At 42.4% G+C, this 25,798-nt stretch overlaps 1 protein-coding gene across 1 annotated transcript; it reads right to left on the reverse strand.

Moving 5' to 3' along the window:
* Nucleotides 1–1,163: 1,163 nt before the first annotated feature.
* On the reverse strand, nt 1,164–15,224 carry LOC115793097 (interferon-induced protein 44-like). Its single transcript, XM_030747864.1, has 9 exons — nt 15,204–15,224; nt 14,941–14,985; nt 3,108–3,140; nt 2,946–2,979; nt 2,408–2,600; nt 2,044–2,196; nt 1,760–1,931; nt 1,560–1,660; nt 1,164–1,440 (listed from the first exon to the last, which is right to left on the reverse strand). The coding sequence occupies exons 2-9, from the start codon at nt 14,966–14,968 to the stop codon at nt 1,249–1,251; spliced, it is 906 nt and encodes a 301-aa protein (XP_030603724.1). The 5' UTR covers nt 14,969–14,985; nt 15,204–15,224; the 3' UTR covers nt 1,164–1,248.
* Nucleotides 15,225–25,798: the final 10,574 nt, after the last annotated feature.

Genomic DNA, 25,798 nt, shown 5'->3' on the forward strand with positions numbered 1-25,798 from the left:
AGGCAGACACAGGCCATCCCAGCAGTCTGACTGTACTCCCCTCGCCACACAGCAAAGATCCTAGGCTAAACATAACATTTTATACTACCACTATCTGCAAGCACTATCAGTTCAAAAAAACAGATCGAGAGAGCCGTGGTTTAGACTTGGCCTTCTCAGATTGGTTTGTCCAGTGGTTGGTTCCGGCATCATGACACAAGCTTCTCCAATCAGCAATAAATGCTTCTATAAAAGAAACACATCCCTTCCTGTCCTCACATATTCCTAATCATGACTTTGCAGTTTTATTCTCCTTAGCAACAGGGAGCGGTGACCTACACACACCCTTCCCTCCTTAGACACAGATGTACATGTTTTGGCAAAACCTTTAAGGATAAGATAAACATATTCTTCCCCAACAGCCGGAAAGCCATAAATAAGATAAACATGTCGCCCAAAGGCCGTGAAGTTAGTCTGGCGACCACTGGCCTCCCAACTGTATGCTCTTTAACTAATGCTTTATTTAATTGTCCATTGTTTGCTTCAGCCACTATTTAGTTATTTTAATTCAATCACTATTGATCATTTTAATTTGACTACTGATTAAACATTATTTGATTCAAGTATTAATTTATCATTTAATCAACTACTATTTAGAATTTTGAGTCAACTGCTAATTATTCATTTAATTCAATTATTATTAATTTAATCATCTAATTCATTCATTTATTTAATCATTCAATTAATTAATTAATTCTTGGATTTTTACCCTGAAGTATTATACTTTTGTTCATAATGTAAAAAGAGTAAAAAAAAAAAAAGACCCAACACCCTCTAAATCAGCACATCTCCACCGACCCTCCATCTGTGCACGTGTGTCTTTTTAGCTTCTGATTTTTTCTCAAGAAAATTTGGGTTCATTGTGTTAATGCACTGATTCGGAGAGGACAGTCTTACACCACAGGTTGCAATGAATTTTTTGAGTTACAGAGCAGAGAGCAGTTTACATGCATATATTAGTAATTCTGCCTGCAGATGACACTTTGAACATAAAACAAAGAACAGGAAGTACATGTAATGATTTTCTTTTAGAAATATTGTTACTCAAACATCAGATGAAAAACTTTCAGTTTAATTTAATTTAGTTTGCAATGGGAAATAAGAAGCAGACAAAGTCAGTATGATTAAGGTTATGATGAAACTAACATGTTGTTGTGACTGTGATTGTAACTATGGCAAAGCAGAAACACCTGAAGAGTAACTGTAGCTTCATTTTCTATCCTCCTCAGTTGGTTCTGCGTCTAAGTCATTCAGGTAGTCCTCTCCACGGTCAACGATCTTTTTCAGTACACTCAGTATCAGTGAATCCATGTCGTCATCCGGCTCAATTTCTGTGTGGTAGTTCTTCATGAGAAAGACGCAGTTCATTGGAAGACCCAGGATCATGTTCATTTTTTCCATCTAAGTTTAAACATTGCATTAGTGACAGACAATTATAAATTAGTTATTTAATTATTTGTAATGATTCTAACTAAGGTTTCTGCACAACAACAAGCTACAAGTTACTTCTTGGAACATACCTGGTCGATCAAGTACTTGCTCTTGTAGGCATTCTTTATGTCTTCTTTGACTTCAGGACAGGCTTCATCAATTTTAGTGATCACAGCTATCTGTGGGATCCCTGCCAATATAGAAATCAATGCAATCATTTTATCTTGTGTTTTTCTCGTGTTAAAAATTGTAACATAAAAAGTGCTCTTTGAACAAAATCTGCTCTCACCTTTGTCACGAGCTGCTAATCTGACATCCTTCATCTTCCTCACAGTTTCATCATCAATTATGCTCAGTGTGTTGGCGGAAACAACATAAACCAGAACGTGGGTTTTGTCATTTATAGTGGGGGAACTGTTGTAGTTAGGATCAGTTTCAGGTAAGGGAGATGTGGGATTGAACTAGAAAAAAAAAATAAAGCAAACTCAGTGAAACCTTTTTGAATGATGTAGTTTCTGTATCACAGCCCTGTGTACAAGCATCTGATGAGGAGAAAGAATGCAGCTGTCATACCCTGTAACCATCTTTTACATGTCCATTCATGGCAAGTTTGATGTCGTCCACTTGAATTCCACTGCTGGTGTTCTTCTCAACGCCCATGGTGTCAGTGAAGACAAAAGGGTAAAACGTTTCCGGATCTCCTTTCTGAATTTTATATGTTCTGTACTGTAAATAAAAAATGTAGTGTTGTTATATTAGTGCCATAAACTAAAGACCCTACAGAGTTTGAATAAGTTATACACATTCAATGTCTATCAGCCAGTTACTGCAGTGCACTCCTGTGGTCCTAGAACATTTTATAGGAAATTTGTGGAGATGTGCATTTTGATGCAAACAGTGACTGATCAGAATGGCTGCATCTTCAGTTAATACATACTGCAATGGTGAAGCTCTCCTCAATGTTCGCTGCCAGAGCACGAGTTGTGATTTTTCCTCTTAAAACACTGTCAACAGAGTTGATGAAGCTGGACTTTCCAGCACCTGGTGGTCCATGAAGCATAATTCTGAGATGCTGGACATCTTTGTGAGGCTGATAATCTCTCACAAGCTGCAGGTCTCTCTCTCTCTGACTGTTTATTAAGCAGATTACAATAGGTTTTAGTGTGCAATTACATTACACAACAGTGTTGAGAACAAACAAAATAACACAACAAACAAAATACTTCACGAGTGTACTACCAAGCAAGCTCAACTCAGGTTTATACATACTTAGAGCATATTGTCAGTAAAAGAATCAGTAAAAGTGTGGCACTCGCAGATGATTTTAAAGCAATTCTGAACATGAAGCGTGCGTTAACAGAATGATCAAACCAGGTAAATAGAAACTGAATTGAAACATAGGGTTAATGAGTTCATTGGGTTAGCCTTGCTAATTCTAGTACACCTCGTTAAGGAGCCACACTCTTAATACTCACTCCCATTGTATGTTCCTCTTTGGCACTTTTAAAACTGTAAAGTGAACATGTTCATTGTATAAGTCTCACTGGAAGGGAACATTTGAAATTAATTACACATCATTATGTGTTAGTTTTATCTTTGGGATTAGACAGTTTTGTATCATATTTTAAATTTCTTACGAGGAGGTGAAGGATGAGGTGGAGAGGGAGTATCTATAATGAAAATAAAACATAGCAACATGTTAATATTTTTCCATATTCAGTATCAGTTACATTATTCTTTGCTTTAAGACATCGTGTGTGTGTGTGTGTGTGTGTTATACAAGTGTGTATATATATATATATAAAAATTCACATCACAGTTTTTCCTAAAAAATATTCAAATTTTCATCAGCTTGAAATATTTTTATTTTGTCTGATGTTATTTTTGAAGAAAAATATAATTTTATGTTTCTTTTAATGTGTGAGGAAAAAGTTGCTGTATTCTGGCCATACAATTTCATATTGCTGATTAAATAAAAATTTTTTTTAACCCTGTTCGGCCCACAACTCAGTCTGCGTCTTCAGTTTTGGCCCGTCCTATGATTGAGTTTGACACCCCTGCCATATACTATGCCAGCCACTTGGTTATAGCAATCAATGTATGCCCTGCCTGGTAGCATCTTGCATCCTGCTGTTAAGGGTGCTAAGGGACTGTGCAGACCAACTCTCTGCAGTGCTGACGGACATTTTCAACACAAGCAGCTGTCGCCACCTCCCTGCAACTCTGAGAGCTGGCTAACTTCCCTCTGTGCTGCCTTGATCTTATAGGGTACTGCTCCTTATTGATGTTCATCTTATAGCCAAGCATGTAAATGATCACTGCTGCCATGTTATACATCAGCTGATTGTTTCAGTGATAGTAGTGGTAGGGATTGTCCATAGTGCTGCATTCGCAAATTCTTGTAGATCTTCAGAGAGTACTTCACGTAGTATTGGTAGTTGGCATCAGAGGGTCCAGTTTTCCTTCTTAGCCATGATCTTGTTTTTCAGGTCAGCTGCTCTGGTATTCAGTGTACTTGCTGTTATTATTAGGGCTTGGTACCCAATCTCGGAGTGTGGGGATGATGAAATCTCCCCCCTGACCTGTCGTCCTGGCTCCCCCTTGCCGTAGCATTTATGTTGTACCTCGTCAATCTCTAGCTGCGATAGCAGTTGCTTCCTTTGTATGTTGGAACACTGAGTCACAAGTTGTTTCGCTGCCAGTTTGGATGTTGGGTTTCGAAGAATCCATAGGTCCCACATCCTCTTCATGTAACCCCTCTCATTGGGATTACGTGTAGTAGCATTCCAATAGTTCCTGGTTCTCTTCTCGCGTCCACTTATGCCGTGACCTTCTTGTTCCAGTAGCCCACTTATTGTCAGAATGCCCTGGTTGCTCAATACCAGACCTGGACCTTGTTAATCCGGGCAACGTCCGAGCCAGTATGGGTCATTCCATATGAACTCAACCAATGGGTCCCCAGGTCACGACTCAGATTTGAATTAAAATTATTTTTTTTGTCAAAACACCTTTTTCAACCTTTATGATTCAACCTTAGATGAAATTAAATGAATTTCTTTAGCAAATGGACACATATAGTGCTTTTCTACTCTGAGCACTCAAAGCACTTATACAACACGTTTACATTTACCCATTCACACAAACACTATCTAAGCTAAGTACTTTTATTGTCTAAAATTTACACACATTCACACTCCAACGTTTGCATCAGAGAGCAACTTGGGGTTCAGTATCTTGTGCAAGGATACTTTGGCATGCGGCCCAGAACAGCCAGGAATCGAACCACCAACCTTCCAATTGGTAGGTAACCTGCTCTATTTCCTGAGCTACAGCCACCCGAATGCAAGGTCTGGAAATTGTGTATTGGTCACAATCTTTGAATTATGCTGGAAAAAGAGCGATAATAGAAAGAGCTTTTGGCCCCAAACACCTATACTTCAAATGATTATAAAACAAAGAAGGAAATGAGAAAACAAGTAGAACTTTTGAGGAAATGTAGTTAAGATATATAAAATATATATATATATATATATATATATATATATATATATATATATATATATATATATATATATATATATATATATATATATATTAGGGGTGGGACTTTAACGCGTTAATTTCGATTAATTAATTACGGGGAAATTAACGCGTTAAAAATTTTAACGCATTTTAATCGCACTTTGCACCGTGGAACGTTTCTCAGTGCACGAGTTCCCGGCATACAGATTATATCGATGCACAATGTCCAAATTAGGGGCCGCATCCTGCGAAGGACCCGGCCCACGTCTTTCGCAGCCCACGAACACCACAAAGGCCGGAAGTGAGCGGCTAGCCTTCATATCAGCTGCCGTCACCTCTGCGTAGCTCATGTCGCCTAGCAACCGTGAGTGCGAAGGACAGCTGTGTAAAAACAGCTGGTTAAACGGAGAACGAACTTTTTCTCCTTTTTGTGGTTTAATTTTAAGTCTTTAATTCAAAATAAGCTGTTAAAACAAGCGTAACACATTTCAACATCAAGGAATACAGCTGAGAGAATGATTAATTTCCAACTATAACAAGTGAGACATTAATGTTGAATAAAACTATCCAGTTATGATGCTTAACTTTAATTTCAGGTGTTTGCTTATCACAGGAGCACTTCCACCCTTCATTGGTCTGTGTAGTAGACTGGTGGGAAAATAAACAAAATTTTGAAGTTTAAGCTTATGTATATTGATTTATTCATCAACTTAAATTAATATTTCTCATGTCAAATATTGAAATGCGATTAAAATGCGATTAATTTCGATTAATTAATTACAAAGCTTGTAATTAATTCGATTAATTTTTTAATCGAGTCCCACCCCTAATATATATATATATATATATATATATATATATATATATATATATATATATATATTAGGGGTGGGACTTTAACGCGTTAATTTCGATTAATTAATTACGGGGAAATTAACGCGTTAAAAATTTTAACGCATTTTAATCGCACTTTGCACCGTGGAACGTTTCTCAGTGCACGAGTTCCTGGCATACAGATTATATCAATGCACAATGTCCAAATTAGGACCCGGCCCACGTCTTTCGCAGCCCACGAAGACCGCAAAGGCCGGAAGTGAGCGGCTAGCCTTCATATCAGCGTCACCTGCCGTCACCTTTGCGTAGCTCATGTCACCTAGCAACCGTGAGTGCGAAGCACAGCTGTGTAAAAGCAGCTGGTTAAATGGAGAACGAACTTTTTCTCCTTTTTGTGGTTTAATTTTAAGTCTTTAATTCAAAATAAGCTGTTAAAACAAGCATAACACATTTCAACATCAAGGAATACAGGTGAGAGAATGATTAATTTCCAACTATATTAAGTGAGACATTAATGTTGAATAAAACTATCCAGTTATGATGCTTAACTTTAATTTCAGGTGTTTGCTTATCACAGGAGCACTTCCACCCTTCATTGGTCTGTGTAGTAGACTGGTGGGAAAATAAACAAAATTTTGAATTTTAAGCTTATGTATATTGATTCATTCATCAACTAAACTTAAATTAATATTTATCATGTCAAATATTGAAATGCGATTAAAATGCGATTAATTTCGATTAATTAATTACAAAGCTTGTAATTAATTCGATTAATTTTTTTAATCGAGTCCCACCCCTAATATATATATATATATATATATATATATATATATATATATATATATATATATATATATATATATATATATATATGCCAGTCTAGTAGGTGTTGCATTCTTACACAACACGTCATAACACAGAAAACCCTAAAAAGGTCTGGGCCTTTCTAACAAATATATTCTTTCCTATCTATTAAAACATTGTACTGCACTACATGTATGCAAAATCTACACGCTGCCACACAGTGCCAATGGAATAATTTGTCATCTGAACAGCTGGTCTGTGCTAAAAAGTGATTTCTGGTATTTGCCAAACAATTTATTGCTGATATTTATATTGTTGTAAATGACTTGTTGACCTATAATCTGTCAAGTATATCTCAAACATTATCCCACCCTGAACTCACACACTCACTAACTCTGCAATACCCACATCTGTGTGCAATATTATATCATTCAAACTATCTATATCTGTATCTATCATACATATCTATCACCCCTATATTGTGTAATATCCAGTATTCATTCACTAGTGCAATATTGATTCACCAAGTGCAATACCCACCATCTTCATTATTATATGTATATACTTATTTTTTTCTACAATGTATATATTCTTCTAGATTCTGTTTTATTTTACGTATATTTTTTATACATTTTATTTTCTGTATACATTTTTATACATTGTTTTGTTTTGTGTATATTTTAGAAAGTTTCACTTTCAATGGCATGGCACTGATAGGAGTGGCCCTCCAATCTCATTGTACATTCAGTATAATGACAATATTGGCATTCCATTCTAGTTCTCATGGATGATATCAATTCATTTTGAGTTATAAAAAAAATCTCTGTCATGTGGTAGAAGCTGCAATTAGTTTTGGCAACACCGACTTAGTGACTTTGTCACAAGGCCTTTTCAGACCTCCTGGTGACTAACACCTCACTATTACTACTGACATGTCACCCCACCAATATTGGAGACTGGCGCATTTGTCCCACTCAAAAAAAGGAGTGCTTTTATTTTGAAGGCGCAACACAGCGTCGTGTCACTGCGCACCCACCGGTGGTTTGGTGGTTCAAGATTCTGCTCCTACATTACCAATGCAGGACCAAGTTTTAACTGAGTCTGAGTCAGATAAATCTTGCGCTATTCTCCTTGCGATGGATGTGATAAAGAGCTGTAGGGAGCTTGCAATAGCCAGTGTGGTGTCTGTACTGCTCTGTTAAACTCTATATATGCATATATGGTCTCTTTCCTTTAGGCCTTTATTGATTTGTGTAAAAGGAGTAACCTGAGCTTTAACATAAAGGTTTGGCCTCAGCTCAAAGGGAATGCAGAGAGGGCCTCTTCTAGCTCTCTGGCCTTCCATATAAGGAATTGACCATATGTTCAGATATAGGATGAAGCTGTTTTCATAGCCATATATGGAAACACGGACTTTCAACTCCCTCCACAAATTTTATGTGGGATTGAGGCCTGAAGACTGGCTAGGCCACTCAAGGACCTTGAAATGCTTCTTACAGAGCCACTCCTTCGTTGCCCGAGCAGTGTGTTTGGGATCACTGTCATGCTGGAAGACCCAGCCATGTCCCATCTTCAATGCTCTCACTGATGGAAGGAGGTTCTGACTTAAAATCTCACGTTACATGGCCCTGTTCATTTTTCCCTTAATTGGTTGCCATGAAAACATGCAGAAAAACAGCCCCAAAGCATGATGTTTCCACCCCCATGCTTCACAGTAGGTATGGTGTTCTTGGGATGCAACTCAGCATTCTTCTTCCTCCAAACACAACGAGTTGAGTTTTTACCAAAAAGTTCTATTTTGGTTTCATCTGACCACATGATATTCTCCCAGTCCTCTTCTGGATCATCCATATGCTCTCTGGCAAACTTCAGATGGGCCTGGGCATGTACTGGCTTAAGCAGGGGGACACACCTGGCACTGCAGGATTTGAGTCAGTGACAGTTTTTACCTTGATAAAAAAAAAAACTAAGCCATTTACAGCCATTTAAATGCATGCAATCATTTTCTGGCAATTACCAAAAATCAATTTTGGTTACAACACCGGCATCACCCCCCGTCTCAACATAAAAATGACAACCGTGAAACGAGGGCGAGTCAGTCGTGTTTAAGGGCAGCATTTTCTCTACTACATACTGTGCGACCAGCTTCTTCAGCTCTCCCCCTCTTACTGGTTTGTACCGAAGTCCAGCTTTTGTTGTTTGGGTGCTGGGGGGCCTCCTGCATTAGCCGCAGCTTTGCTTCAGCACCTGGTGGGACTCGCTCTGTAAGAGTGACTGCGCCGTGACTCTAGATGTTTCTTCAAATGTGAGGTAGTGTTTTTGAAGCTAGATAGCACTTGTCGCCAGCACAAAGTGCACAACTAACATTGATATTGTCATCTTTAGCTGACACAGACTCACAATAGTGCCTGTATTTCAGCTAGAAAACGCACATCTCTCTTCCCTCCATTGTTTATGTTTGTGTTGCTGTGTTGTTATTGTCCTCATGCTGAAAATGGGACGCAATTATTGCATAGGTCAGACGTCGATCCCCGAGATGCAATAAAGCAAAAATATATCGTTTAACTGAGGAAAATGACAAAAAAGTAATGCACAGTGACTTGGATAACTTTAATCTGATTACTGGACTGCAAATAGTAATGCGTTAGATTACTCGTTACCAAGAAAAAGTACTGACATCACTGAACATCATATAGTGACTTTTAGGACAGCCAATAGCTACTTTCCTTACTGAGGAGTTGGCAACAGTGCGGTATTTGCACAGACATGTCTGCTTTCCGATTAACAGGTGTCATGTCCTGGGGCCGGTGGCCCAGTGTTTTATGTTTTCTTGGTATGGTTTCCGTTTTCTCAGGTTGTTTTGTTATCTGTTAGAGTTGCCCTCAGTTATTTCTAGTCCCTCGTGTCTCTCTGTATTCTGTGTCAGGTTTGCGTCTCTGTTCCCTTGTCATACTTCCTGTTTTATTTTGATATTCGTCCAGCCCCTGTCTGTTGTATTCAGTTTTGCTTCCCTCTGGTCTCGTCTTAGTTATCAGTGTCACCTGTGTTCCCACCTGTTTCCTCTTCCCTCATCAGCCCTTCTGTATATTTAAGTCCTGCGTTTTCTATGCCTGTTGTCGCGTCGTTGATGTTGTGTGCCCGTGTGTTCCCTGTGTCTGCCCGTCGTCTCCCTTCCAAGATTTTTGTATTTGTTTTTCCCTGCTTAAATAAATCCCTTTTTTTAGTGATGTTTACCTCTGGTGTCCTGCGTGTTTGCCCTTCCTCGCCCGTTTCCTCCCTTGGCATGACAGAACGACGCGACCAAACTATGGACCCCGCAGATATAAGGACCCTCTCTGAGCAAGAAGAGAAGATCCTGGAGCTCAAGGATTTCTCCGAGAAAATTGTTCAGGCCCCCACCAGTCACCACCGGTTAATACAGTTAGCTTTCTGTTGTGGACTTATTTCGTCCTCCACCTGGCTCCTCACCCATCCTGACACCGCTTCACTTGCCCATTCATTAATCATGCTCCGAAAGAACCTACAATATGAACTGCACAATATTGGCCGCCCAGTCCAGGGCAGGGACTCAAATTTTTTTCTTCAAGCCATCGCTAATGCACCTCTCCTGCAGCCAGACGGCTTATCCTCGTCTCCTCCTCTCCGTGGCACCTCATCGCCACCGGCACTGCCTTGCTCTCAAGCCCCGCCATCTTCCATTCCACTCACCTCTCCCCAGGACCCGAGCGGTATAACGCCGCGGACATTGTCACCGCTTCACGCACAGGCCACCACCTCCGTGAGTACCACCGGGCTCGATATTATTGCGGCAAGTGATGAGACATTTTCCCACTCCACCGTCGCGCAGCCAGACCTCTCTTGGCTGCCGCAAGATGTAGAAATCATTGATTCTCCTCTGCTAGTGGACATTCTGGATGCAGGGAATCGTGCTTCCCACTCTAACAGAACACGAAGGAAGCAGCGCACCCGGCGTCATCGTACACCGCCCCAGTCAGCTGTAGCTCCAGCTCAGTCTCAGTCGCAGTGTTCCCAGTCAGCTGTAGCTCCAGCTCCCCCTCAGTCGCAGTGTTCCCAGTCAGCTGTAGCTCTCCCTAGCTCTCAGTCGCAGTCTTCCCAGTCAGCTGTAGCTCCAGCTCCCCCTCAGTCGCAGTGTTCCCAGTCAGCTGTGGCTCCAGCTCCCCCTCAGTCGCAGTGTTCCCAGTCAGCTGTGGCTCCAGCTCCCCCTCAGTCGCAGTGTTCCCAGTCAGCTGTGGCTCCAGCTCCCCCTCAGTCGCATTGTTCCCAGTCAGCTGTGGCTCCAGCTCCCCCTCAGTTGCAGTGTTCCCAGTCAGCTGTAGCTCCAGCTCCCCCTCAGTCGCAGTGTTCCCAGTCAGCTGTAGCTCCAGCTCCCCCTCAGTCGCAGTGTTCCAGTCAGCTGTAGCTCCAGCTCCCCCTCAGTTGCAGTGTTCCCAGTCAGCTGTAGATCCAGCTCCCCCTCAGTCACAGCCCCAGACCCCTCAGTTAGCTCCAGCTCCCTCTGCTCACCCTGCTCCAGCTCCCTTAGCTCCAGCTCCCCCTGCACCCGTACCTGTTCCGCGGGTGGGGGCAGCCACGGACGGGCTGACCTCTGCACTCGCACCTGTTCCGCGGGTGGGGGCAGCCACGGACGGGCTGACCTCTGCACTCGCACCTGTTCCGCGGGTGGGGGCAGCCACGGACGGGCTGACCTCTGCACCCGTTCCTGCTCCGCGGGTGGGGGCAACCAGGTCCAAGCCTTCGCATCAGTTTTCAGCGTTAGCTGCAGCAGCAGGGTCTCAGTCAGCCTCGGTGGCTCTCCCTCGCCCTCAGTCAGCCGTAGCCCCAGCCTCAGCTCATTCCCAGCCTTCTCAGTCAGCTGTAGCTCAGTCCCAGTCTACGCAGCTCGGTCTCCCTAGCTCTCGGTCAGTTTCCACGCAGCCAGATCTCCCTAGCTCTCGGTCAGTTTCCACGCAGCCAGATCTCCCTAGCTCTCGGTCAGTTTCCACGCAGCCAGATCTCCCTAGCTCTCGGTCTGTTTCCACACAGCCAGATCTCCCTAGCTCTCGGTCTGTTTCCACACAGCCAGATCTCCCTAGCTCTCAGTCAGTTTCCACGCAGCCTGATCTCCCTAGCTCTCGGTCTGTTTCCACGCAGCCAGATCTCCCTAGCTCTCGGTCTGTTTCCACACACTCAGTTTCCACGCAGTCTGCTCCCGCAGAGTCAGCTCCAGTGTTAGCTCTCCCTCGCCTTCAGTCAGCTCCAGTGTTAGCTCTCCCTCGCCTTCAGTCAGCTCCAGTGTTAGCTCTCCCTCGCCTTCAGTCAGCTCCAGTCGCTCTCCCTCGGTCCCCAGTGTCAGCTCCAGTCGCTCTCCCTCGGTCCCCAGTGTCAGCTCCAGTCGCTCTCCCTCGGTCCCCAGTGTCAGCTCCAGCCGCTCTCCCTCGGTCCCCAGTGTCAGCTCCAGCCGCTCTCCCTCGGTCCCCAGTGTCAGCTGTTTCAGTGCCCTCTCAGTCAGTTCCCTCAGTCCCTGTCTTAGTTCCTTCGGTTTTGGTCCCAGTTCCCTCAGCTCCTGCTCTCTCTAGCTCGCAGTCTGCTCTTTCTGTCTCCCGGCCTGCTTCCACGCGGCCAGTCGTCTCCCGGCCTGCTTCCACGCGGCCAGTCGTCTCCCGGCCTGCTTCCACTAGGCCATTTTTCACGCACTCAGGCCCCTCTAGCCTACAGTCGGTTTCCCTAATGTCTGTTCACCCTAGCACTCCGTCAGTTCCTCCAGTGTCAGTTCCTCCAGTGTCAGTTCCTCCAGTGTCAGTTCCTTCCCAGTCAGGTTCCCAGTCAGCTCCCCGGTCACCATCCTCCTCACCGTCAGACTCACCCGAACTGTGCCCGGCAAAGCAGCCCCAGCCTGCACATCCAGTGTTCGTGCCGCCGGGGGTCTCCGCTCAGTCCGAGTGCTCCGAGCCAGAGGGTCCCGCTCAGTCCGAGCGCTCCGAGCCAGAGGGTCCCGCTCAGTCCGAGCCGTTGGGGGTCTCCGCTCAGTCCGAGCCGTTGGGGGTCTCCGCTCAGTCCGAGCGCTCCGAGCCAGGGGGTCCCGCTCAGTCCGAGCCGGTGGGGGTCTCCGCGCCACCCGAGGGTTCCCCACCTGAGCCCGGGGTCGCCCGTCTCCACCGCCGCATGCCCCGCGGTCGGCCTCCAGTGCCTGCTCCCCGTCGCCGCCACCGCATGCCCCGGGGTCGGCCTCCAGTGTCTGCTCCTCGTCGTCGCCGCCGCCGCTGGGAGCACGGTCGGCCTCCAGTGATTCCTCCTCATCCTCGTCGCCGCCGCCGCTGGGAGCGCGGTCGGCCTCCAGTGTCTCCTCCACGTCGTCGCCGCCGCCGCTGGGAGCACGGTCGGCCTCCAGTGTCTCCTCCACGTTGTCGCCGCCGCCGCTGGGAGCGCGGTCGGCCTCCAGGGTCTCCTCCACGTCGTCGCCGCCGCCGCTGGGAGCGCGGTCGACCTCCAGTGTCTCCTCCACGTCGCCGCCGCCGCTGGGAGCGCGGTCGGCCTCCAGTGTTTTCTCCACGTCGCCGCCGCCGCTGGGAGCGCGGTCGGCCTCCAGTGTTTTCTCCATGTCGCCGCCGCCGCTGGGAGCGCGGTCGGCCTCCAGTGTTTTCTCCTCGTCGCCGCCGCCGCTGGGAGCGCGGTCGGCCTCCAGTGTTTTCTCCTCGTCGCCGCCGCCGCTGGGAGCGCGGTCGGCCTCCCTCGTTGGGACTTTGTTGCCCTTGGCCTCTGCGGCCTCTTGGACTGTGGTCTCTGTTTTTGACCTTCCCCTGAACTCTCCTGAACTGTGGACTGTTTTTCCCCTGCAGTTTGCTGTTTTTGTTTTGTTTGACTCCTGCTCTGTTCGTGGACTTTGACCCTTGTATTGGACTTTGGAGCTCTCCAGCCTTGTGCCATTGCTTTTGTTTATTCTGTTCTTTTTGCTTGTTGTCTTTTTGCCCTCGTGTTCTAGGTCTTGCCCCTGTGCTTCCCCAGTGTTTTGGTTTTGTCCCTGGGCCTTCTTCCTTGTTGCTCCCTGCCTGGTTTTTGTTTTTTGTTTCGGGCCCTCCTTCCTGGTCCCCTGCCTCCCGCCCTGGTCTGGTTTTGTTTTCTTGTTTTGGCCGTCGGGAGCCGGCCTTTGAGGGGGGGGTTCTGTCATGTCCTGGGCCGGTGGCCCAGTGTTTTATGTTTTCTTGGTATGGTTTCCGTTTTCTCAGGTTGTTTTGTTATCTGTTAGAGTTGCCCTCAGTTATTTCTAGTCCCTCGTGTCTCTCTGTATTCTGTGTCAGGTTTGCGTCTCTGTTCCCTTGTCATACTTCCTGTTTTATTTTGATATTCGTCCAGCCCCTGTCTGTTGTATTCAGTTTTGCTTCCCTCTGGTCTCGTCTTAGTTATCAGTGTCACCTGTGTTCCCACCTGTTTCCTCTTCCCTCATCAGCCCTTCTGTATATTTAAGTCCTGCGTTTTCTATGCCTGTTGTCGCGTCGTTGATGTTGTGTGCCCGTGTGTTCCCTGTGTCTGCCCGTCGTCTCCCTTCCAAGATTTTTGTATTTGTTTTACCTGCTTAAATAAATCCCTTTTTTTAGTGATGTTTACCTCTGGTGTCCTGCGTGTTTGCCCTTCCTCGCCCGTTTCCTCCCCGGGCATGACAACAGGAGCAACGAACTGAACTTATAGGAGACAAACAAACTAAAGTATTTGATCCTATCCCACTAGTATGGTTCCAATACCAAAATGTTGTATTGATACTATCGATATTTTGGATTTACCAATACCAATTTTACCAATAGTTAGCTTATTTAGTCAGTAGGTGTGAATCATATCAGGGCCTGATGCTTTTAAGCTCTTCATATGTGAAACTCTGCCACTGTGATGGTAATTGGATCCTGTTCAGGGAGGTTGCTGTGGCCTGTTCTACAGCAGTACCATAAAACTTTGGGGAAGTGTGAAAAATTTGAATTTGACAGTCGCAGTGTCCTGATTTTGTCAAAGCCATTTTCCTATTTTATGTGTTTATACATGTAAAGCTGTATTTGTGCTTCTGCCCAGCAACTATTATTTTATTACTGATATCATCAACTGACAACTGTTAGCAGGATAGGTACTGATTTGTTTGTGTACACACTCCAAATTGCTGTTTGGTAAGTCAAGTCAGGTAAGTTTTACTGTATGTAAAGCTTCAAAGGGCTTCACAAGCATGAAAACACATTAGGGGCAATTTTTTAAAAAGAAATTAATGAACACATTGAAACAGAGCTACAAGCAAACCATCAGAAATGTTATATTAAAACAAAACCTACTTACCCGCCCACAATTTTTTTAGCTTCCACATGTTTTTGTACCAACTACCTGTAAATAAAACAAACTTAAGACAATATATTCTGTAAATTTTTCTTGAAATTCAAAGCTTGCTGCACCCAAACCAGGTGGTAGAGATGAGTCAGTCAGGTGGAGTTCAAAACATTTTGTCTCTCTATATAGATAGATAACACTTTGAATTATCTGCCAAATTGCATTTAATCATGGGTTTTCTACAGTATAGAATTGGTAACACAATATTAGCATACCTGACTGTGCTGTAAAGTAGGTGTCTCTCTGCTGTTGTCTCCACTAATGTGGATTGTGTGTGACTATATACATACTTTCAGTTTTCATTGAGTCATGTGATTTTTAAGGATTTCCTTCTCTTTAGTCCAGCTGTAGCTGCATAGCTGCTTAATTTGTATGTGTCGTGTGTTTCTTATAATGGTTGTTTTTGGTTTTTTTGGGTTTTTTGTTTTTTTTTTAGCACAATCGGTCACCAACTGCTGCATCTGTAACAAAACGCATTTTAAAAAATAAAAACAAAAAATGAAAAACAGCACCTGAATAGGAAAAAAACCACCCCACTGCAGCCCCCACCCCCCCGCAATGCAGGCACCCCAGGGCCCCAAAAGCGCAGACCGGATATCCAGACGCAGGCCAGGTCAACCCACCCCACCTGGTGGCGCGCCCGGGACAGCAGAGACCCCCCCCCCCCAAGCCAGGGGAGACCCACCGGGAGCCGGCATGGCCCCAGGGCCCGGGCCCGGCTCCCGGGCCCCAGACCCCAGCCCCTGAGCCACACAGGGAAGACCAGCCAACCGTCCGAGGGCCGGTACCCACCACCCCAAGCACCCCGGCCCACACCCCAGGACCGTAAGGCAGCACTGTCCAAGCCCCCACCACCATCAACTAGAACAGGCACACAGACATCATCAGAACGTCGCCCCAGGACTCCAGTCTCAGGAGGCTACCAGGTACACAGGCCCCCATAGTCCTCACCCGACTGCCTACAAAGCACATCAGGAGCAGAACCCACAGCCAACCACCCCCACTAAGTAATGGAGCTGATCAGTGGGAACCAAAGAGAGTCAAATTCCTCCAATTGATCTTTAGAAGAAGCAGACATTCTCGCTAAACTAAAATGATCTTTTAATAAATTTCTGTATTGAGTAATACATAGTTTATTTTTTGACTTCCAATTCATGAGGATAGTTTTCTTAGCGATGCACAAGGCGGTAAGAACAATGTGTGATATATTTGACTTCATGACTAATTCACTAACATCACCTAAGATGCATAGCCTGGGGGAAGTTGGGACACAACAGCTAAACCATGTGGATAGGTCTTCACATGTCCTCTGCCAAAATCTCTGAACAGGTACAAAAGACTACAGAGCATGTAGATAATTCTCCTCTGAATTGCTTGTACAGTGGGTGCATATGTTTGAGTGCGTAAGGCCCATTTGGAACGTCCTTTGTCCAGTATAGTGTGTTCTATGTAGAATTTTATATTGTATAAGTTGTACTTGGGGTCTTTTAGTCATTTTGAAGATATTTAAACATATTTCTGTCCATAAGTTTTGATCCAGGTTAACAGAAAGATCACGCTTCCATTTTGCAATTGGGAGGGAAACTGAATCATCAGTTTTTAGTAATAATTTATATAATTTTGACAATTTTGGGGTACAGAGGTTAAGAAATTCTGTTACCCATGTAGGCATTTCTAGATTCAATTGATTAAGGTTAACTCTTCCCTGTAAGATGGACTTAAGTTGTTGATATTCCAGAAATCTACCGTTGCCAATTCTATATTTTGATATAAGTTCTTGGAATGTAATAAGGTTTCCATCTTGGATAATATGTTGTAAATTATTTACACCCTTATCATGCCATAACGGAAAATTGAGCATTTTCTTTTTCTGACAAATATCTGGATTGTTCCAGATAGGTGTTAGTTTACAGGGGATAAGTGAAGACTTATTTTTTTAAATTCCCACCAGGCTGTCAGAGAGGTATTTATACTGAGGTTTTTATAGCAGTTATGATGTTTAATACTGGGACTAATGAAAGGTAGATCCAAGATTTTTATTTTTCCAAAAAAACGCCTGTTCTAGATCCAGCCATGGGTTGTCTAATGAATTGGATTTGATCCACTTTGAAATGTACTGCAATCTACTCCCTAAGAAATAGTAATGAAAGTTTGGTAATTCTAGACCGCCACTGTGTTTTGGCTTTTGTGCTTTGAACAGAACCCTGAGACTATCACAGAGCAGGTGCATTTATACGGAGACTTGATTACACACAGGTGGATTCTATTTATCATCTTCAGTCAATTGGGACAACATTGGATCATTCAGAGATCCTCACTGAACTTCTGGAGTGAGTTTGCTGCACTGAAAGTAAAGGGGCCAAATAATATTGCACGCCCCACTTTTCAGTTTTTTATTTGTTAAAAAAGTTTGACGCATCCAATAAATTTCATTCCACTTCACGATTGTGTCCCACTTGTTGTTGATTCTTCACAAAAAATTAAAATTTTATATCTTTATGTTTGAAGCCTGAAATGTGGCAAAAGGTTAAAAAGTTCAAGGGGGCAGAATACTTTCGCAAGGCACTGTATAAGCTTGATCATAAAGGAACGTTTTAAGCCTAATCTTAAAAATAGAGAGGGTGTCTGTCTCCCGAATCCAAGCTGGAAGCTGGTTCCACAGAAGAGGGCCCTGAAAGCTGAAGGCTCTGCCTCCTATTCTACTCTCAAGTATCCTAGGAACCACAAGTAAGCCAGCAGTCTGAGAGTGAAGTGCTCTATTGGGGTGATATGGGACTATAAGGTCTTTGAGATAAGATGGGGCCTGATTATTCAAGACGTTGTAGGTGAGGAGAAGGATTTTAAATTCTATTCTAGATTTAAAGGGGAGCCAATGAAGAGAAGCCAATATGGGAGAAATCTGCTCTCTCTTTCTAGTCCCTGTCAGTACTCTAGCTGCAGCATTTTAGATGAGCTGAAGGCTTTTCAGGGAGCTTTTAGGACAGCCAGATAATAATGAATTACAATAGTCCACCCTAGAAGTAATAAATGCATGAATTAGCTTTTCAGCATCACTAAGAAAGGATGTTTCTAATGTTAGAAATATTGCACAAATGCAAAAAAGAGATCCTACATATTTGTTCGGTGTATACATTGAAGGACAAATCCTGGTCAAAAATTACTCGAAGATTTCTCACAGTGTTACTGGAGGCCAAGGTAATGCCATCCAGATTAAGTATGTGGTTCGACACCATGTTTCTTAGGTTTGGGGGGCAGAGTACAATGTCTTTAAGACATTCCTGCAGTTTAACTAATTGATGTGTGTCATCTGGCTTCATTGATATGTAAAGCTGAGTATCATCTGCACAACAATGAAAATTGATGCAATGCTTTCTAATAATACTGCCTAAGGGAAGCATGTATAATGTAAATAAAATTGGTCCTAGCACAGAACCCTGTGGAACTCCATAATTAACCTTAGTGTGTGAAGAAGACTCCCCATTTACATGAACAAATTGGAGTCTATTAGATAAATATGATTCAAACCACTGCAGTGCAGTACCTTTAATACCTATAGTATGCTCTAATCTCTGTAATAAAATGTTATGGTCAACAGTATCAAAAGCTGCACTGAGGTCCAACAGGACAAGAACAGAGATGAGTCCACTGTCAGAGGCTGTAAGAAGATCATTTGTAACCTTTACTAATGCTGTTTCTGTACTGTGATGAATTCTGAAACCTGACTGAAACTCTTCAGATAAACCGTTCCTCTGCAGATGATCAGTTAGCTGTTTTACAACTACTCTTTCAAGAATCTTTGAGAGAAAAGGAAGGTTGGAGATTGGCCTATAATTAGCTAAGACAGCTGGGTCAAGTAATGGCTTTTTAAGTAGAGGTTTAATTACAGCCACCTTGAAGGCCTGTGGTACATAGCCAACTAATAAAGACAAATTGATAATTTTTAAGATAGAAGCATCAATAATTGGAAAGACTTCTTTTAACAGTCTAGTAGGAATGGGATCTAATCTCCGATCTCCTAATCTCCTAATCTCCTAATCTCCTAATCTCCGATCTCCTAATCTCTGATCTCCAGGCATTGTTAGTGTGTGCAGTTGTGCATGAATGAGCCAATGCATGGAAGTGGGTGGACGGGAGCTGAGGAGGGCTTTAGTGCTAAATGCATCTGAGTTATGCAATCACATTTAATTGGACAGTCATAGCTGTATTTTCAAACAAAATGCACAGGAAGCTGCTTGAGTAGTGAATTGTGTGTGCTAAAGTAACCAGTGGCTTTTTCTTTCTTTCTTTGCATTGTGTTGAATAATGATGGGCTGGTCCATCGATGTATTTTCGAGGGTTCTCCATTTAAAGCTGTCAAAGTTGTAATAAAACAAAATTTCCGGTAAGCGATGGATCACTCTAAGCCTTCTCTCACCGAATGCAACAGGAAAAGGGCGGAGGGTGAAGTGCGAAACTGCTCCATATAAAGGAATTGTTCCAAAAAACCAAATGTAGGGGTACAGAAGACAATAGCAAATGAAAGGTTCTGCACATCAGCTGGAGTTATCCAAATACATCAGGTAAACTAACAGGAATATCTGCTGTATTGGCTATACAAAATTAACTTATTTTTCAAACTGCCCATCCTCCTTAAAAGATTTCCCATCAACATAAGCCTGTAAATACGTATGACCTGCAACTATACCTACACTTACTAGACTAAAGGCAGCAGTAATATGTTACCTCTCATACTACAAAGCTCCTAATGTTACACAGGGCTCTGGTTTTCTGACAATTTTTTGTCTGGAGAATGGTTTTCTGTGTGGAAATAAGCTCATTATCAGAAGTTCCACATTGCTGGTGAGTTTCACATCTGCTTTCTGAAGCTCAGACATGCATCTTTTCAATCATTGAGGTCAACTGCAACCTCAACACACTTCATACTGAAAGTTGAAGAGCTGCAATAGTGAAGAAAGAATAAGGCAATTGGCCGTGAGCAAACAAATGGTGACTGCGAGGAGGAAGAACTCGTTCCTGATAGCTGAAGGCTCTGTCTCCCATTCTGCTTTCAGAAACTCTAGTAAGCCTGCATACTGAGAGAGAAGTGCAAAGGTATTATTAACAGCTCAAGCTGCGTCCACACAGAAAGGGATTCACTAATCAAGCATTACTTTAAAGCTGAAAGTCAGTTGCTAGCAGACTTTCTAGGCATTTATTAGCAGGCCATGTGCCACTCAGTGTTCGCCTGTGCTCTCAATGTTAGTTGCTTTATTGTTCACCTTGAAGGACTTTTTTTTTTCCCATAGTTGCTTTATGTCATTAATGTGATGTGGTTTCTGGTTGCTGTGTCTCTCTGAGCTGCTTCCTTTGGGAATGTCATGTCCTGGGCCGTTGGCCCAGCGTTTTGTGTTAATAGTTTATTTCCTGAGTTTGTCCTCCCTGTATGTTTGTCATGTTCCCAGTGTTGTGACTTGTCTGCGTTTTCCTTGGTTTATCACTTCCTGTTTTATTTTGCCAATGTGATTTCCTTGTGCTTTGTGTTTAGATTTGCTTCCCCTGTGTAATTAGTTTCATTTGCCTCACCTGTTGTTCCCTGCTGTTTCCTCTTCCCCTGATTACCCATTGTGTATTTAAGCCCTCAGTTTCCATGTGTTCTTTGTTGCGTCGTTGACGTTGTGTGCCCGTGTGTTCCTGTGCTCCCTGTGTCTGCCCGTCGTCTCCCTTCGTCCCCCTTCCAAGGTTTTTGTATTTGTTTTTCCCTATGTAAATAAATACCCTTTTAAGTGATGTTTACCTCTGGTGTCCTGCGCGGTTGCCCTTCCTCGCCTGTTTCCTCCCCGGCCATGACAGGGAATGCAGCTTGAGTTAAAAAAAGTCAAGTTTGGACTTGTATGGATTCCTGGGTGCATCTATGGGTTTAAGCCATTAGCGATGGCTTCATAAAATAAATGTGACTCAGAAGTAGTGTTGTAGTCAAGACCACCTAACCCGAGACCGAGACAAGACCAAGACCAGAGTGTACCGAGACCGAGACAAGACCAAGACTTTTAGGGTCCGAGACCAGTCGAGACCAAGACCAGTGCCTGATGCTACATGACCCAATAAAATGTGAAACATGATCAAAATCACTTCTCAAATTGATCTGAAAAATCCACATTCCCATAAAATTATCCTGATATTAAACACTCACAGCTCAAATAAATATAACCATCTTTATTTAATACTCCTGGGTGACTTCCATCATTTATCACAGAATGTAAAACAATTATTCATAGTTCATCACAATAGTCTTAACTTTTCTCTGCCTTTCATAAACAATGCATAAAGTTGTGTTGTTTTTAAACCAACAATCTTTGTAAAAATGGGTGCTTTTTCAAAACCACATAGCTAAATGTGTAAAACTAAAAAAATGGCAAACAATCATTGACAGTAAGAACTAAAGCCTTTAATCTTATACAGATTAAAGCTGCAGTATGTAACTTTTATAAAAAATCTGGTTTTTGCATATTTGTTAAAACCGTCATATCACGACAGTATGAGACTGATAATCTGCAAAAAAAATGGAGCTCCTCCACCCCCTCCCTGAACCGCTCCCAGTCAAAAACAACCAATCAGAGCCAGGAGGAGGGTCTTAGCACTGTCAATCACTCCTCGTGTATGCTACTCAATGTAGTTGTGTGCGATACTTCAACATTTGGTATCGATCATATGCCAAGTAAACACAGGGCCATTATCACCGATACCGATACCAGTACTTTTTAATAATTATGAAGAATTTCCATGAAGTTTAACTGGTTTGAGATTTTTTTTCCTTTGGATCATTAATTAGTTAAAACCCAGGATAGAACTGGGCAAAGTTTATATGTAAGTAGAAAATACTTTATCAAAATAAAAGTTATTGTTCTGAAACAATAGAACGTTAACAAAACAATTTTCCCCATACATTGATGTCTGGATTTTTTTTCATAAATGAAGTGTACAAAATCATCACTCAAGAACAAATGCTAACTTTTTTTCCAGGTAGATCGTTCAGAAAGTGTTATAAAAAAAAATTAATGTCCCTTCATTCACTAAACTACAAAGTTAAATTTAAATTTGATTTAAATGTTTCATAGCAAAATCTTTTTTTTTCCCAAATAAAATATGTTATGTGTCACATGACAGTATAACAAACCACTGTGGGGAGGGGAGGAGCAAAGTGTGCCTGCTCTGTGCTGTGACAGGAGCGACACTTAGACAGTCAGCTCGCATCTTTGACGAAACCGCAGCACTGCATACAGGAGAGAAACTGAAGCCAATGTATCGATCTCATTACACTGATACTGATCAATACCAATACCAACGTTGGCATCCATATTATCGATATTAGGATCAATCTGCCCACCACTAGCTTAATGTACTAATGGCGGAGAAACAACTGCCATAGGCATTAAAGGTACTAGACTACAGTGGTTTGAATCATATTTATCTAATAGACTCCAATTTGTTTATGTAAATGGGGAGTCTTCTTCACACACTAAGGTTAATTATTCCGCAGGGTTCTGTGCAAGGACCAATTTTATTTACACTATACATGATTCCCTTAGGCAGTATTATTAGAAAACATTGCATAAATTTTCATTGTTTTGTAGATGATACATGTCTGTATCTATCCATGAAGCCAGATTACATACATCAATTAGCTAAACTGCAGGAATGTCTTAAAGACATAAAGGGCTGGATGACCTCTAATTTAATGCTTAAAACTGAAATTCTTGTACTCTGCCCCCCAAACCTAAGAAACATGGTGTCGAACCACATACTTAATCTGGATGGCATTACTTTGGCCTCCAGTAACACTGTGAGAAATCTTCGAGTAATTTTTGACCGGGATTTGTCCTTCAATGTATACACCGAACAAATATGTAGGATCTCTTTTTTGCATTTGTGCAATATTTCTAACATTAGAAACATCCTTTCTCAGACTGATGCTGAAAAACTAATTCATGCATTTATTACTTCTAGGGTGGACTATTGTAATTCATTATTATCTGGCTGTCCTAAAAGCTCCCTGAAAAGCCTTCAGCTGATCTAAAATGCTGCAGCTAGAGTACTGACAGGGACTAGAAAGAGAGAGCAGATTTCTCCCATATTGGCTTCTCTTCACTGGCTCCCTGTTAAATCCAGAAATGAATTTATAATTCTTCTCCTCACATATGAGGTCTTGAATAATCAGGCCCCATCTTATCTCAAAGACCTCATAGTACAATATCACCCCAATAGAGCACTTCACTCTCAGACTGCTGGCTTACTTGTGGTTCCTAGGATACTTAAGAGTAGAATGGGAGGCAGAGCCTTCAGCTTTCAGGCCCCTCTTCTGTGGAACCAGCTCCCAATTTGGGTTCGGGAGACAGGCACCTGTTCTATTTTTAAGTTTAGGCTTAAAACTTATAATTAGGGCTGAATCAGGTGACCCTGAACCATCCCTTAGTTATATTGCAAAAGGTTAGGCTGCAGGGGGTTCCTATGATGCATTGAGTGTTTCTTTTTCATTTACCTCTTTTCACTCTGTTTCTACACCACTCTGCATTTAATCATTAGTTATTATTAATCTCTGACTGTCTTCTACAACATTCCTTTTGTTATGTTTCCCTCCTGACAGGTTGTGCGATTTGTTTGCGAAGGAAGACACCTGAAACACTTTAATTAAAATGATAAAAGAATCAGAAGATTTAACACATGTACATGTGGGCAAATTTTGTTGAGAGAGACACAGGCCTTCCCAGCCAGCTGCCTGTGCTCTGTCCCCAGAAGAGCACTACTCTAAGCTAAACATAACAATTTAATACTGCAAACACTATCAATTCAAAAACAGTTGGAGAGAGCCATGGTTTAGACTTGGCCTTCTCAGATTGGTTTGTCCACTGGTTGGTTCCGGCATCATTGCACAAGCTTCTCCAATCAGCAATAAAAGTTCCAAAAAAGACACACACACTTCCCCTCTCACATGTTCCTAATCATGACTTGGCAGTTTTATTCTCCTTAGCAACAGGGTACGATGACCTACGCACTCCCTTTCCTCCTTAGACACAGATGTACATGTTTTGACAAAATCTTTAAGGATAAGATAAACATATTCTTCTCCGAGACGAGAAGGTCAAATAAGATCATCATGTCGCCCAAAGGCCGTGAAGTTGGTCTGGTATTATCTATCTGTCACTCTCTGTCTAATGTATTATTTAATTATCTATTATTTGCTTCAGCCACTAATTAATTAATTAATTTACTGGAGTTTACTTTTAAACATTTGACTATACAGTATTAAATTATTTTTCAAATTGTTCAGGCTGTAATGGCAGGTGTGGTTCATTTTTGTTCATGGTTCACCACTAGATGTAGCTGTGGTGCTGTTAATGCCATGGAGAAAGTTTATATATCACATTTGTTTTTGAGTGCTTTGTTTTCTATTTTCAACATTTTCCTGGCATTTATGAGAGCAAAGGACTGATAATATTTGATACTTAAGTGGTAGTAAAATGGCAATCTTGATAAGTTTAGTTTAAAGTGACAGTGACATCACTTCCGGTTCAAAAGGGCTCGTTGCACTAAATCTAACGTGCATTGTGTTTTCTTAAACTGAGCTTATGTGTGCTCTTACTGGTTTCAGAGGGGAGAAATACAGTGATAGGCTGAGGTGGTATGTTACAGCACAGGCTGACCACCGCAGTCAGAGTAAGTCATTGACTGTTTCCTGGCGTTATGACCATAAAGTGTTATGTCCTGTTTTGCTGTAAAACACTGTTTAGAGCAGGGGTATTCAAATAAAATTTAAAGAGGTCCAGTCAGACAAAATTTCATGAGGCCAAGGTCTGGAAGTCCAACTATTTAATCTGATTATTTATATATATATATATATATATATATATATATATATTTATATATATATATATATATATATATATAAAGGTTTTGTTAGTTTTCAGAGCATTAGTTTTTATATTTGGTTTCATGCTTAGTTTTAGTTTAGTTTTCATCAGTTTTAGTTTTTCATACTTTGTCAGGTGCAGAGTGACTATTGTGTAATAATAACTCCACAAAAGATACTGTTTAAAAAATTGCATTCAACAACCAACTGTTCACAAAATAGCAGCATTACGTTTTTAATGTGTGTAATATTAAGGAAACACATGAACATCAACAAGGAGAAACATAAAGAAAAACATGAACTCCAAAACTGAATAAACTCTACAACAAACTTCAGCGTCAGTGCAGAACACGTGGTGTAAAACATCAGAACACAGCGAATGTTGGACAAAAACAAACTGAACTCTCTGAAGGAATCAAAGCTCAAATCCAGCTGCATCCAGATGTTCTCACCACATGAAGCTGCTTCTGTTTTGGAGCTGCTCGGAGAGCTAGCTTTGCGGCCTCTGTATACAACCCGCTTAAGTGGCCAACCATTTACGCTTGTAAAGGTATGTGTTAATAGTGTGTGTGTTAATTACCTTGCGGTCGCGTGCTGCTGTTTTATATGAGGTGCCGGCTGGGACTTTTTTTGGTCCTTGCTCTTTGTGCTCAGTTTTTTGGCTGCAAACACATTTGTCCCTGTTTGTCCACTTTCTTCATTTCCTCACATCCATTCCGACAGTTCCAGCAGTCTCCCTCCAGGAATTTGCTGACATTTGTGAGTCTATTGATGCTTTGATTATTATTCCTATTCCTTGAATTCTATGAGGGGCCGTTAGGGACATTATTACTGAAACGCACTCACACATACTACTGACACGCTCTCACACACACACTACTGACACGCTCTCACAAACACTACTGAAACGCTCTCACACACACTACT

The sequence above is a fragment of the Archocentrus centrarchus genome, chromosome 2, assembly GCF_007364275.1.
Source record: "Archocentrus centrarchus isolate MPI-CPG fArcCen1 chromosome 2, fArcCen1, whole genome shotgun sequence".
Lineage (NCBI taxonomy): Eukaryota > Metazoa > Chordata > Actinopteri > Cichliformes > Cichlidae > Archocentrus > Archocentrus centrarchus.

What these genes read in the sequence shown, in the direction of transcription:
- LOC115793097 (XM_030747864.1), bottom strand. Translation starts at nt 14,968, where the DNA reads ATGTGGAAGCTAAAAAAATTGTGGGCGG. An exon ending in ACCTCATCCTTCACCTCCTC is followed by an intron (nt 2,980 to 3,107) that starts GTAAGAAATTTA and finishes TTCACTTTACAG; the next exon opens with TTTTAAAAGTGCCAAAGAGG. An exon ending in ATTAGCAGCTCGTGACAAAG is followed by an intron (nt 1,661 to 1,759) that starts GTGAGAGCAGAT and finishes CTATATTGGCAG; the next exon opens with GGATCCCACAGATAGCTGTG.